The following is a 12239-nucleotide window of genomic DNA, read 5'->3' as shown; positions in this document are numbered from 1 at the left end:
GATGAGCATCTGTTCTTCATCCTGGTGTATATTGATATTTGTTTTTTTGTTTAGTAGTTTTCAGTACATTTAAAAATGATTTATTTCATGTTATTTTATTTTAAAATTGCATACTTTGTGCGACATACTTGTCCATAGCTGCTGTTTGAAGAGTTGAGACACTGACTGAAGGATATTTTGTTTGATTTATTTGGGTTTTTCATTGAAGTAGTTTTTTTTGCTTTTAGAACTGTACTTATTTTAAGCTTTTTGTTCTTGCAAAGATATTGTATAGACTCAGGCCAGGTGCACAATATTTAATGACTATATAAATGTATCAGAAAAAGTCAAATTAAAAGGTCAATTCAATACGGAGACCAACTTTGTGATGGTTCTCAATGGAGATTATTTTAGATGTGATCACACCATGTTCATTGTATTTATGAAAACTACACCATACAGTGTACAGTACCATTGTCACCTACTGACCTTTCTTGATATTGCCGCTGGTTGTAAGTACGAATACCTGCATACATACTGGACTGGTAAGGAGCACTGCTATAACTATTATTAGTAGTAGAATTATAATGATTTAAACATTTGAACAAGTTGGGAAAACCCTTCAGTTAACTACTGTACCTATCAATTATCCAGTTGTAGGAATTATGGTTCATCAATATACATTTAACATATAACAACGTATGCTATGTGTTACAGCACTACTTTTGGTGTCCCCCTCAGGAATTGCTCCTGAGAAAATTTAATGTAATTGTCCCCTCCAAGGTTGATATCAGATTTTCGCCCCTGCATGGTAGACCCTTCAGGTAACATCTTCTGAATGTATCAGAGAGTCATTGTCAGGGGTGAAAAGTCTCTATATTGTTTTAATAGAGAGCTATCTCACATGGATGCTCCCTAAAACATGCATTTGATGCAATACTGTCATTCTAAAGGTTATTAATCCTGTAGCAGCTCTTCAGCTCGGAGACTCAACAGGATCTCAAATGGATGACCCTGTCTCTTCTAATATATCCACACATCTGGATTGTGTAACCACAAGTTAGTTCACCTCTCTTGCCTGAGGTGTCAGAATATAATGGATGAGCTGCCTTTTGACACGGAAATGGAGGAAGGTGAAGGTTGTGGTTCTAGTAGAGTGATGATATTGATGAGTGAAGCACCTTCTCTACTCATAACGTTCATAAATTAGGGCCATTTATTACTTGGATCCATAATCTGGCATATTGAGGAATCACATTTTTCTCCAACTCGTGCCTCTGTTGAACTCGGTCAAGCTTAGATCTTTCCTCTGGTGTGAAACAATATGCTTCCTAGAAGAATTGCTTCCACAATCAGAAGAAGCAGAGGGGGAAAAAGGCGGAGACATGAACAAAGACAGAGTGGTCTCAATGTGACCTGCCGGCTGCATCCCTGCTGTTAATCAGGCCTCGTGAAGAGTTCATTCCCCCAGTCAGACTGCACTCGGCTGGGAATGGATGCACTGGGGAGTATACGGTTCTTCTCAAATACTGGAGATTAGTGGTACAGGCCAAAGACTCAAATGTAGAACCTCAATCATATGTAGAATTTTTTGTTAAATGGAGCCCTTACTAAGAGAATGTTTCAAATATTCTCCGGTTCAGTTGATGAAATGAGGTTCATCATTCTAAAGGGCTTTGATGGCTACATCATGGGCTCTATGGAGTACAGTAGACAATCCCATCCTCCTACAGGCTCTTCTAACTTTCTACAACCATGGCAGACTAATGGCTTGATTGGCATGCTGCTCAGGTTGAGCTAACTGGCATGCCTTACTATGGGGATGTAGAACTTTGGAGGGAAAAATCTCTGAATGAGGTGAACTTAATAAGGCGAGAGGAACCGGAGAGGGATGAGAACAAAAGGAGAAATCTTCCTCTATTTGTGATTGAAGTGCCATTTGTGGTGAAAGCATTGTGAGTCAGTGAACCGTCCCTCTTTTATAGAGCTCCACCAACTTCCTGAAGCTTCCCTCATTGTGAGGCCGCCATTCTGGCACTGAAAACAAGCCATTGACCACTCAACGCCCAGAGAGAATGCTCACATTTTATTGGCCGTGCAGAGCATTGAACCTTCAAGGTCCTGTGTTGTCCCAGGAGCACAGTGTGCTCTAGCTCTGGCCTGACTCTTTGTTTGCACCTTTGTGCCTCTGCATCTGAAGTTCCCTTGGAGAGGAGTGGAGAAGAGAGGAGAGTCAAAAGAATTCTCACTCCTAAAAATGCTACAAAAAAACAGTAACAATCCATAATTCGCTATAGATTGTAAAACCCATGTGGGGACTAAAGCAAGTGGAGCTTCTCACCTTCTTGGGCTTTCATCCACTTCGCGTTTAAACTGATTAAGCATGCCTTTAAGGGAATGACATGTTTGTCTCTTCCCAAGCAGCCTCTAGTACTGGGGGTAATTTATGGCAGGCTGGTGTTGTATGGTTGGCACCTCCTGCAGTGGTGTTTTACTCTGCCAAGCTCCCCCTGTCTCTCATGGGGTCTGGGAGAGATGTGATTGGGTCCTGGTCTCCTTACTACATGGCAGTTCATGCACATGCAAGACCCTCATGGTAGAACCTACCTTTTCCAGTAGGTCAACACTAAAGCTTTAGAATTAAAGCTCTGATTACGTATATTGAACAAGGGGACTGAATGTCTGCTCAGATGCTAGCTGTGTTGTGTCTTGAGTGCTATTTCTTCCGTAAATCCTGCTTGGAGTTAATTGAATGACACAAGGTCTGTTTTTGTAATGGGGTTGAAAATTGTGTGCAGCCAGTGCCGGTAGAAGGTGAAATCAATATTTTCACATGTGGGATGAAAGACGTTTCACACAAAGCCTTGTTTCTCTTGACAGAAAGTCAAATATTCTTTAATGTGAAAGATAAACTACTGTGGTGCTGCCAATACAGATACACAGCTGTGGTGCTGCTATGAAACTCAACTCCACTAAGTATCATCTTTGGTAAATGGTTTTAATTGACTTGATCAGATTGATGGAAATGTTTTTTAATATATATAAGTTATACACTACCGTTCAAAAGTTTGGGGTCACTTAGAAATGTCCTTGTTTTTGAAAGAAAAAAAAAAAAAAAGTCCATTAAAAAACCATCAAATTGAACAGAAATACAGTATAGACCTTGTTAATGTTGTAAATGACTATTAACAATGTCTACACTGTATTTCTGATAAATTTGATGTTATTTTAATGGACATAAAAATGAGCTTTTCTTTCAAAAACAAGGACATTTCTAAGTGACCCCGAACTTTTGAATGGTAGTGTATATATACAGTGGGGCAAAAAAGTATTTAGTCAGCCACCAATTGTGCAAGTTCTCCCACTTAAAAAGATGAGAGGCCTGTAATTTTCATCATAGGTACACTTCAACTATGACAGACAAAATGAGGGAAAAAAATCCAGAAAATCACATTGTAGGATTTTTAATGAATTTATTTAGGCAATTTTAGTGGTGGGAAAATAAGTATTTGGTCACCTACAACAAGCAAGATTCTGGCTCTCACAGACCTGTAACTCCTTCTTTAAGAGGCTCCTCTGTCCTCCACTCGTTACCTGTATTAATGGCACCTGTTTGAACTTGTTATCAGTATAAAGACACCTGTCCACAACCTCAAACAGTCACACTCCAAACTCCACTATGCCAAGACCAAAGAGCTGTCAAAGGACACCAGAAACAAAATTTAGACGCTGCATCAGCTGGAAGACTGAATCTGCAATAGGTAGCAGCTTGGTTTGAGAGAAATCAACTGGTGAGACATTATTAAGAAAGAACATACAAGACCACTGATAATCTCCTCGATCTGGGGCTCCACGCAAGATCTCACCCGTGGGGTCAAATGATCACAAGAACGGTGAGCAAAAATCCCAGAACCACACGGAGGGGACCTAGTGATTGACCTGCAGAGAGCTGGGACCAAAGTAACAAAGCCTACCATCAGTAACCACTACGCCGCCAGGACTCAAATCCTGCAGTGCCAGACGTGTCCCCTGCTTAAGCCAGTACATGTCCAGGCCCGTCTGAAGTTTTGCTAGAGAGCATTTGGGGATGATCCAGAAGAAGATTGGAGGAGATGTCTATGGTCAGATGAAACCATAGAACTTTTTTGGTAAAAACTCAACCGTCGTCGTGTTTGGAGGACAAAAGAATGCTGAGTTGCATCCAAAAGAACACACATACCTACTGTGTGATGGGGGTGAGAACATCATGCTTTGGGGCTGTTTTTCTGCAAAGGGACCAGGAGACTGAATCCGTTGTAAAGGAAGAATAGAATGGGGCCATGTATCGTGAGATTTTGAGTGAAAACCTCCTTCCATCAGCAAGGGCATTGAAGATGAAACGTGGCTGGGTCTTTCAGCATGACATGATCCAAACACACTGCCCGGGCAACACGAGTGGGGTTCGTAAGAAGCATTTCAAGGCCTGGAGTGGCCTAGCCCGTCTCCAGATCTCAACCCATAGAAAATATTTGGAGGGAGTTGAAAGTCCGTGTGCGCCCAGCAACAGCCCCAAAACATCACTGCCCTAGAGGAGATCTGCGATGGAGGAATGGGCAAAATAGCAGCAACAGTGTGTTGAAAACCTTGTGAAGACTTACAGAAAACGTTGACCTCTGTCATTGTCAACAAAGGGGTATATAACAAAGTATTGAGATAAACTTTTGTTATTGACCAAGATACTTATTTCCAGCATAATTTGCAAATATAATTCATAAAAAAATCCTACAATGTGATTCTCTGGATTTTTTCCCTCATTTTGATCTGGTCATAGGTTGAAGGTGTACCTATGGATGAAAATTACAGGCCTCTCTCATCTTTTTAAGTGGGAGAACCTGCACAATTGGTGGCTGACTAAATACTTTTTTGCCCCACTGTATATATATATATATAAGCTACATATGGACAGTACCAAAATAAATGATCTAATGACTTTGTCTCTTTGCAGAAAAATCTGCAGAGCTGGGAAGATTGTATCCCCCATATATAACCTTCTATTGGTTGCCATCATTTTGTATAATAATTTAAATTGAACAATTCTAAGTTTTGAATCCTGGGTCGTTTTGATGGAAATGTTTATTCCTTTTCAGTTGACTCACGCAGATGACGTTTCTGAGTATAATCGACCACCTTCAAAAAACTAATATATTAGGTTTCACTGTGTAAACAACACTTCTGCAGTAAGATGAAGACGTTAAACCAGTAGGCTAAAGTCCAATAATCTCGCAAGGACTTGCTGTTGGTCTGTGCCAACAATAACGTCCCTGTGTTGTGGTTGACATGAGAGGGGAGGATGTGATAGCCATTAACAGATGTACTTTCCTTCCTGTTACAGTTTGACTTTTCCACACGCTGTCTAAACATGCTCAGTGATACGGCCAAGAGAGGGAACGTTCTTGAAGACCGGATCTCACACTTGACCTCAGTTTTTATCATTAGCCCTGATTACCAGATAAAGGGTAAAATATTCTCTTGAAATGGAATGAACTTTGGCATCAGGGGCCAAAGTTGATTCAGTGATAGCCTCTGCATGAGATGTATGGTGCGGTATGGGACTCACTTTGCTCTAGAACGGCATGGGGCCCTTGTGGGAGAGACGAGGTCGTGGGCGTCTCCTCTTCCAGCCGGCTGGTCTGTGGCTCTGGCTGCCCCTGCCGGGGTTCTGCTGGACCAGCCTTCTCACGCCGCCCACCTGTTCTAGTGCTGTGCCATGCTCTGTGGAGTCCATGATGGGACCTGTAGAATGACAAGAAACTATTGTTAGCACCCCAAAATGGCCACCGCTACACACCTGTACTGTAGTCTATCAATGAGCTTAACTCCTTCTATCCTCAGCTATAGTATCTAATTTTGATTGGGAACTGGGATCTCAGACATGTGTACAAAAGACACAAACATGGATAAGAGCTATAACGGATGAGGCCACCGAAGATATGCAAAGATAATGTGTGTGTGGGCCTCTCTTAGCCCACCCATACATTGAAGTTCATCAAGTCAATGTGGTGGAACCAAAACACAGCAGATGTAACTCGACCTCGGTGAGAAACTCAAACCCTCGTCTCTCATGTCCCTAGCATCTCATTTCCCTAACATCTCATGTCTCTTGTGTCTCATATCCCTAGTGTGTCATGTCGCTAGTGTCTCATGTTTCATGTCCCTAGCATCTCATTTCCCTAACATCTCATGTCTCATATCCCTAGTGTGTCATGTCCCTAGTGTCTCATGTCCCCAGTGTCTCATATTTCATGTCCCTAGCATCTCATTTCTCTAACATCTCATGTCTCTTGTGTCTCATGTCCCTAGTGTGTCATGTCCCTAGTGTCTCATGTCGCTAGTGTCTCTTGTGTCTCATGTCCCTAGTGTGTCATGTCCCTAGTGTCTCATGTCCCTCTCTCACCAGGTTTGGTGGAGGTGCATCCCACGGCACCCTGTGTTTGACCCAAGATTAGAGACGGGCTGAATACTAGCATGCTTCCCACTGGATGTGTGAGTGTGTGAGTGTGTGAGTGTGTGGAGTGTGTGAGTGTGTGAGTGTGTGAGTGTGTGAGTGTGTGAGTGTGTGAGTGAGTGTGATGATGTGTGTGTGTGTGTGTGTGTGTGTGTGTGTGTGTGTGTGTGTGTGTGTGTGTGTGTGTGTGTGTGTGTGTGTGTGTGTGTGTGTGTCATAGATGATTCCAGATGTTTCCAGTCATCTCTCAATAAGTGTGGTTTGATCCTTTAAGCCCCTCTACTCCAAATGATTTGATCCACTTCAGTGTCTCCATAACCTCTCCAACCTTTTTGCAAACGCAGACGTTCTCGAGGGAGTACAGACTTCCGAGGGTTTTTTGTCAAGTATCTTGGTACTGTTATATGATATTTAATGGGGTGATCTTTCACACCACACATTCATTGCTTTAGTCCATGAAATTCAGTATGTCTACTTAAGCTTATTTTGACTTTTTATGTGATCTGTCAAAAAGATTGAATGTCTCACAGTGGAAAATTCTAGTAAATAAGACATGGATGAAATCAACTAGAAGGATCAACTAATCTACAATTTTGCAAATAATTGACAACCTCTTAAAAATGCTTAGTCTCCATCAATCACTACCCTTATTTCCGACCCAGTGAAAAAAAATGTAGATTTTAAATGAGGCGTACACTTTGCTCTAACAGAATGGTCACACATTTCCGTTCTCAAATTAATTTCAGTCTGAAAACCAGATGCATCTGCGTTCCTAAAAGAGACATATTTTGCTGAGAGACAAAATAAATACCTTTCACTAAAAAATAAACAATTCCATTGGACTTTTCCCTTCAAAACCCTGAGTGACATCCCTCACATGGGGTCATGACATTCAGGCTTCTCCCATGGCGGAATTCTCCTGGAAGAACTTCTTTGGGTTTGATGCTCCTGAACTAGATCTCCTTAGAACTATTTGTCTACAGCCTCCCAATGGAGGTTGGAGAAGCTGTCAAAGTCTTGATGACGCTAGCTCCAGTGACTCCTCTAATTGACTAGGTTTATGGAAAGTGTCGGGAGACCATCTCTGCCTCCTGATATTGCCCTGTGTTCTACAAAAGTATGTGGACCCCCTTCAAATTAGGTGGATTGGGCTATTCAGCCACACCCATGACAGGTGTATAAAATCCAGCACACAGTCATGCAGTCTCCATAGGAAAACAATTGACAGTAGAACTAGCCTTACTGAAAAGATCAGTGACTTTCAATGTTACCAGACGTCTCAAGTTCTATTCCCTGGGCTAATCTTCTCTGCGGCACATATTACGTATTTGCAGAGGAACCAGTGGGCTAATTCATTTGCACTGGGAGAAAAGGCTCTGTTGCATATTGTAGCATCTAAAACCCATCTTCCCCCAGGCTCCTTAAACTATGTATTATCCTGTGTTATTGTACCAGATAAGGGAAGTTTACACATCTCTGTCCAGCGTTCAGCTTATTTTTTTCTCACATCTAAGGGGGTTTCACATGTAAAAAAGTACAGGAGCCCCCCCTCAAGAGCCTATAGTAGATTGTCTGCGCCAAAACCCCCCCCCCCCCCCCCCCCCCGCCCCCTCACGTGAAGGCTTGCTGCTTAAAAGATACTTTGACACGTGTGCGCACTTACGTACACACACACACTGTAATTACACCTGGGCCGCCTGTGCTGAACACAACTCATCACTTGCTCTGGGCGGCTCAGTCTGTCATTAACCGGGTCTGGTAAAAGTGAGACAATGTAGATGTTTCTGCCACGGCGAGCTGTCAGACCGCTGCTCAACGCCTGGGCTCTGAGGGCGAGCACATCTCCTGATAGATCTCAGCCCTACCGCCCGTCTGGTCATAGGAAAGAACATGCTCTAATGAAATCCAGGCCCCAGTGATAAGACTGGGCAGTTATGGATTAACTCTTCCCGCAACGGAATATCAAGGTATCGAGCTTGTGTCAGACATGATATTAGCAACTTCCAGTTTTAGGAATGTAATCTAATGTATCTACGGCAGCAGCCATCTAAATTGCATAAGACCTTGTAATTGAGGCCCAGCTCAGAGTAATCATTTGTTACTCCAAATAAAAATAAACTATATCTTATTGGCTGTGAAGCATCCCATTTCATCTTTACCCTGTGGGATTCCATGTACAAAGATAAGCGGGAAGGAAGGCAATATGGCAGAGATAAAGATAGTTCTCACGATACCACCCCTCATGTATCTCATCATCTGACCCCAGACCCAGGGGTTGCCCTCATCACAACCAAAGCCAGACGTTCTTCCCCCTCCTGGTAATTCCTTAATTCAACTTTAATAAGGAGGAATTTCGGAATGACGGGAAATACATGCAACTAAGGCTGCTGCCTCTCCAGACCCATCCGAGAGGGAAGTGGTGAGAGAAAAGAGAGAGGAGAGAGGGAGAAGGCCAGAGAGAAGCAGAGCTGTTGCACAAACTGGCCGTTTCCACGCTTAATGATGAATCGCCAGTCGGCTGCTATCTAATTCCCTTTCCTTCGCTTCACCACCCTCCTCAGGTACCATCCATTATGTTGCCTTTTTCACAGGCTTGGCCGCTCTCGTTCATCCCAGACCGGCCCGATACACACGTTTATGACAGCCCTTTCCTGTCAATGCCCCTGCAGCCCCATCACCTGGGCAGAGTTGTCTCCCAGCACTTATCTGTCTTTCAGAGAGGAGAAGTAGGAGAAATGGATGCCTCCTGATCCGGGCCAAGTTTATCGATCGATCGCCTCATGGGTCAATTGTATATCACATTGAGATGTGGCTCGTCAGTGGGGCAACACCACAGCGAACGGAAAATGAGGCACTATCTCTTTAGGTAGACGAAAATCTGTTTATGTGAATCCGAGAGGGACCACAATGACAAATCCTCTGGCCTATGTACATTACCAGTGGCTCCACTTAACTCCAGTTTGCCAAGAAATATGAAATTAGATGTCCTTGCGTCACTACCAACAAGTGAGAAAGGTTATTTATGGATAAAGAATCAACAATGCTCCTCAAACGTGACTCTCTGAAACTGAATCCTTCTGAAATTGAATTCCTTGCCTGTTGTTTAATTGTCTTTGTGTAACAGTGAATTAATACACCGTTTCAACGAAATCTTATGTTTGTTTAACTGGAAATGTCTGGCCATTGCTCAGCATACACGATTATGGAATCAATTGTTCACCGTCCAATCGATTCACTTTCCACGGTTCGCAGAGCAGATTGAAAACATTGCCTTCCCTCGTTTTTATCTCTGTCCTCATCTGTCCCTCCATCCCTCCTCCTCCTACTCCTCCACCACTCTACATCTTCTCTTCGTTCTCCCCTCCGTGAAGCCAGCAGGCTGATGCAGCCTTGAGAGGCCCTTATGTGTAAACAAGCGCTGCCACAGACTGGCAAACGAGAGCATTCGAACCGGAACTGCGGCTTTGGGCCTCTGCAGTAACCATGAGCAAAGAGCAGAGTGAATTGGAAATAGAGCAAAAGACAACAGGAGTAGGAAGAGTGGCAGGAAAGAGGAGAGAAAGAAATGAAGGACCCAGCAGGCCTTGCCTGGTGAAACCACTGCTCCAGCGCTAGCCTGCATGATGCCAAAACTCTTCCAGCGCGGCATCATCAGGCTCAAATATGATACTGGCAAGCGGGTAAGTGCCTCATTGTCACGCGGTGACGCATGTAATAATGAGCCCCATTTATTCAGCCAGAGAATAATGCTTCTGTTCAATACCTACTGAGCAAGCAGCCCATGCTTCAGATGCAGCTCTACATACAGCATTTCCCTTTTCCATGGAAGAAATACAACCCCTCCGAACAAAGCTATATCTGTTCATGATTCCAAAAAGAACATAATAGCAGTTATATATTGTGTATGTAATATCATTCGAACACCATCTGCAGCATTTTATACACAGCATTGTACATCATATCATTGTCTTAGCTGTAATACTAACAGAGAATTGAGAACTGTTTGTTCTTGTGACTATTTGACATGAATAAGCCGGGTAATCCTTCATGGCGTAATGCTGCTCTGAAGTGTTTGTGGTGAGAGTAAGAATAAAATACGCCAGTGATTGGTAGTCATGTTATTAGTGTCGACGTGAAGAGGCAGCGAGCCCCAGATGTCCTCCAGCCAGCGATTCCATCTTTTAGTACCCCCACAGACATGATAGCCTACACCCAGACACACCCGGACACTGTGCCCAGGGATGCACCCACCAGGAGCACATAAGCGGATGCAAGAAATGTTTTAAAAAATAATAATAAAAAAAAAATATTTGCCACAGGCGCCAAATAAAGTGAGAACTTTACCGGTGAAAGGCTACTCTATACAAGCCCTTAACCAAGCAGGGAGACGTATTAATCATCGCCAAGTACATACAAGACAACCGTCTCCTAAGTTAAGCTTTGCATAGGATAAGCAAAGCATCTGCTGAATGCCTGCTATAGCTATGTGTGTGGACTTTGCTTGCTGACTGCTAGCCCAGGTTTGGCCTTTACCTTACAGCTACCGTCAGATATGGAATCCAGTGGAGCGAAGCAGACACCCCTGCACCTGCTTCAGCATTCTAGATGGACTGCCTCCCTTTGCAAATATTCAGCCTTTGAAGGTCAAGAGTCTATCAGTGTGCGCTTATCGCATCTACCAGTAACTCTGGGCTTTGGCAAAACTGGTACGCAAATCTCTAACGACCTTTCAGACCCACAGTTAACCATGGCAGCCACTGTGAAGCACCCAGCGGAGCAAAAGAATGAACTTGTCAGTGGAATGGATCAGCTTCCCAGTTTACACATTCAGCACAACGACCTGAATTCAATATTTAGCTGACCAGGCTCTTTTTTTTACCCCTTTCCCCTGGATGGAAGGGCTTGGCCCTGGGTGTTGTCTCGTTTGTTTTCATGTGAGCAGAGTGTTCAAGCGGCTGTGTTCCACTGATGCTGTGACCCTGTTGATATGCAACATCTTGTGTATAATACTGGGCTTTGGCGGTTCAAATGAAGGCCCGCCTTTGTCCCAGGCCACTCCCTAGAGGAAACTAAAGTTGCATGAAACGTTGCGCCCGCTGCATATCCCAGCCGCTAACCTTAACCACCTTTAAAAGCTCCGCTAACGTCACCACTTAAGTTGACGGGCTCAGGAACAAATTTAAAGCACATTTGTCCGTTTGAGCCCCCTCACCCTTATGTGGCTGTGAATTGCAGCCCTTTGAGAGAACTACCCACGATCTCCCAAATATAGCGAGGTGTTCTGTGATGTTTGAGACGGGGCAGTCTGCCTGGTAGCTATGAACTGAAGAGTCTGCTTGTTCGGTCGGTAGTAGACTAATCGGTGGGGTGAGGAGGTGAGCGCTTCCATCGTAAGCTAATTCAGAGACAGCATGGCAAGGACAGAGGGATCTCCAACCGGATCCGTTTCATGGGACACGCTAATCAGATGTGAAGCCGTCAGCACTAGCCCCTCCCCTCTCGTGTTAATCGCTGCTCCCCTGCTAGTGACCCCAGTGCCCCTCTCAACATCTTTGGGGAGGTGTTTTGTGTGTTGGTGCATGCCCCGGCACTGCAGCTCTGGCTAACTTTAGGGATCCTGTGCCTTCCCATAGCGGATGTGGCTTTAAAGGCAAAATAGCATCAACATTGCATACAGTCAGCGCGTTTCTCAGCCAATGAGGGCATTTTGACGTCAGAACATGATTAGGTATAAAACAGCAATGTACACATTAAGGGTGAAAATCTCTCTCTTTTT

General features: G+C 43.8%; 1 protein-coding gene across 1 annotated transcript in view; it reads right to left on the bottom strand.

The window, feature by feature from the left end:
- Positions 1-12239, bottom strand: part of LOC111965859 (apelin-like) — a 30043-nt gene that overhangs the window by 4961 nt on the left and 12843 nt on the right. The window contains exon 2 of the mRNA XM_070444251.1: positions 5576-5751. Coding sequence (XP_070300352.1) covers positions 5582-5751 — 170 coding nt within the window. The 3' untranslated portion in view covers positions 5576-5581. The remainder of the gene's footprint in view (positions 1-5575; positions 5752-12239) is intronic.

This window comes from Salvelinus sp. IW2-2015, linkage group LG6.2 (genome assembly GCF_002910315.2).
Source record: "Salvelinus sp. IW2-2015 linkage group LG6.2, ASM291031v2, whole genome shotgun sequence".
NCBI classification, from domain to species: domain Eukaryota; kingdom Metazoa; phylum Chordata; class Actinopteri; order Salmoniformes; family Salmonidae; genus Salvelinus; species Salvelinus sp. IW2-2015.
This window is presented reverse-complemented; position numbering and strand designations above follow the sequence as displayed.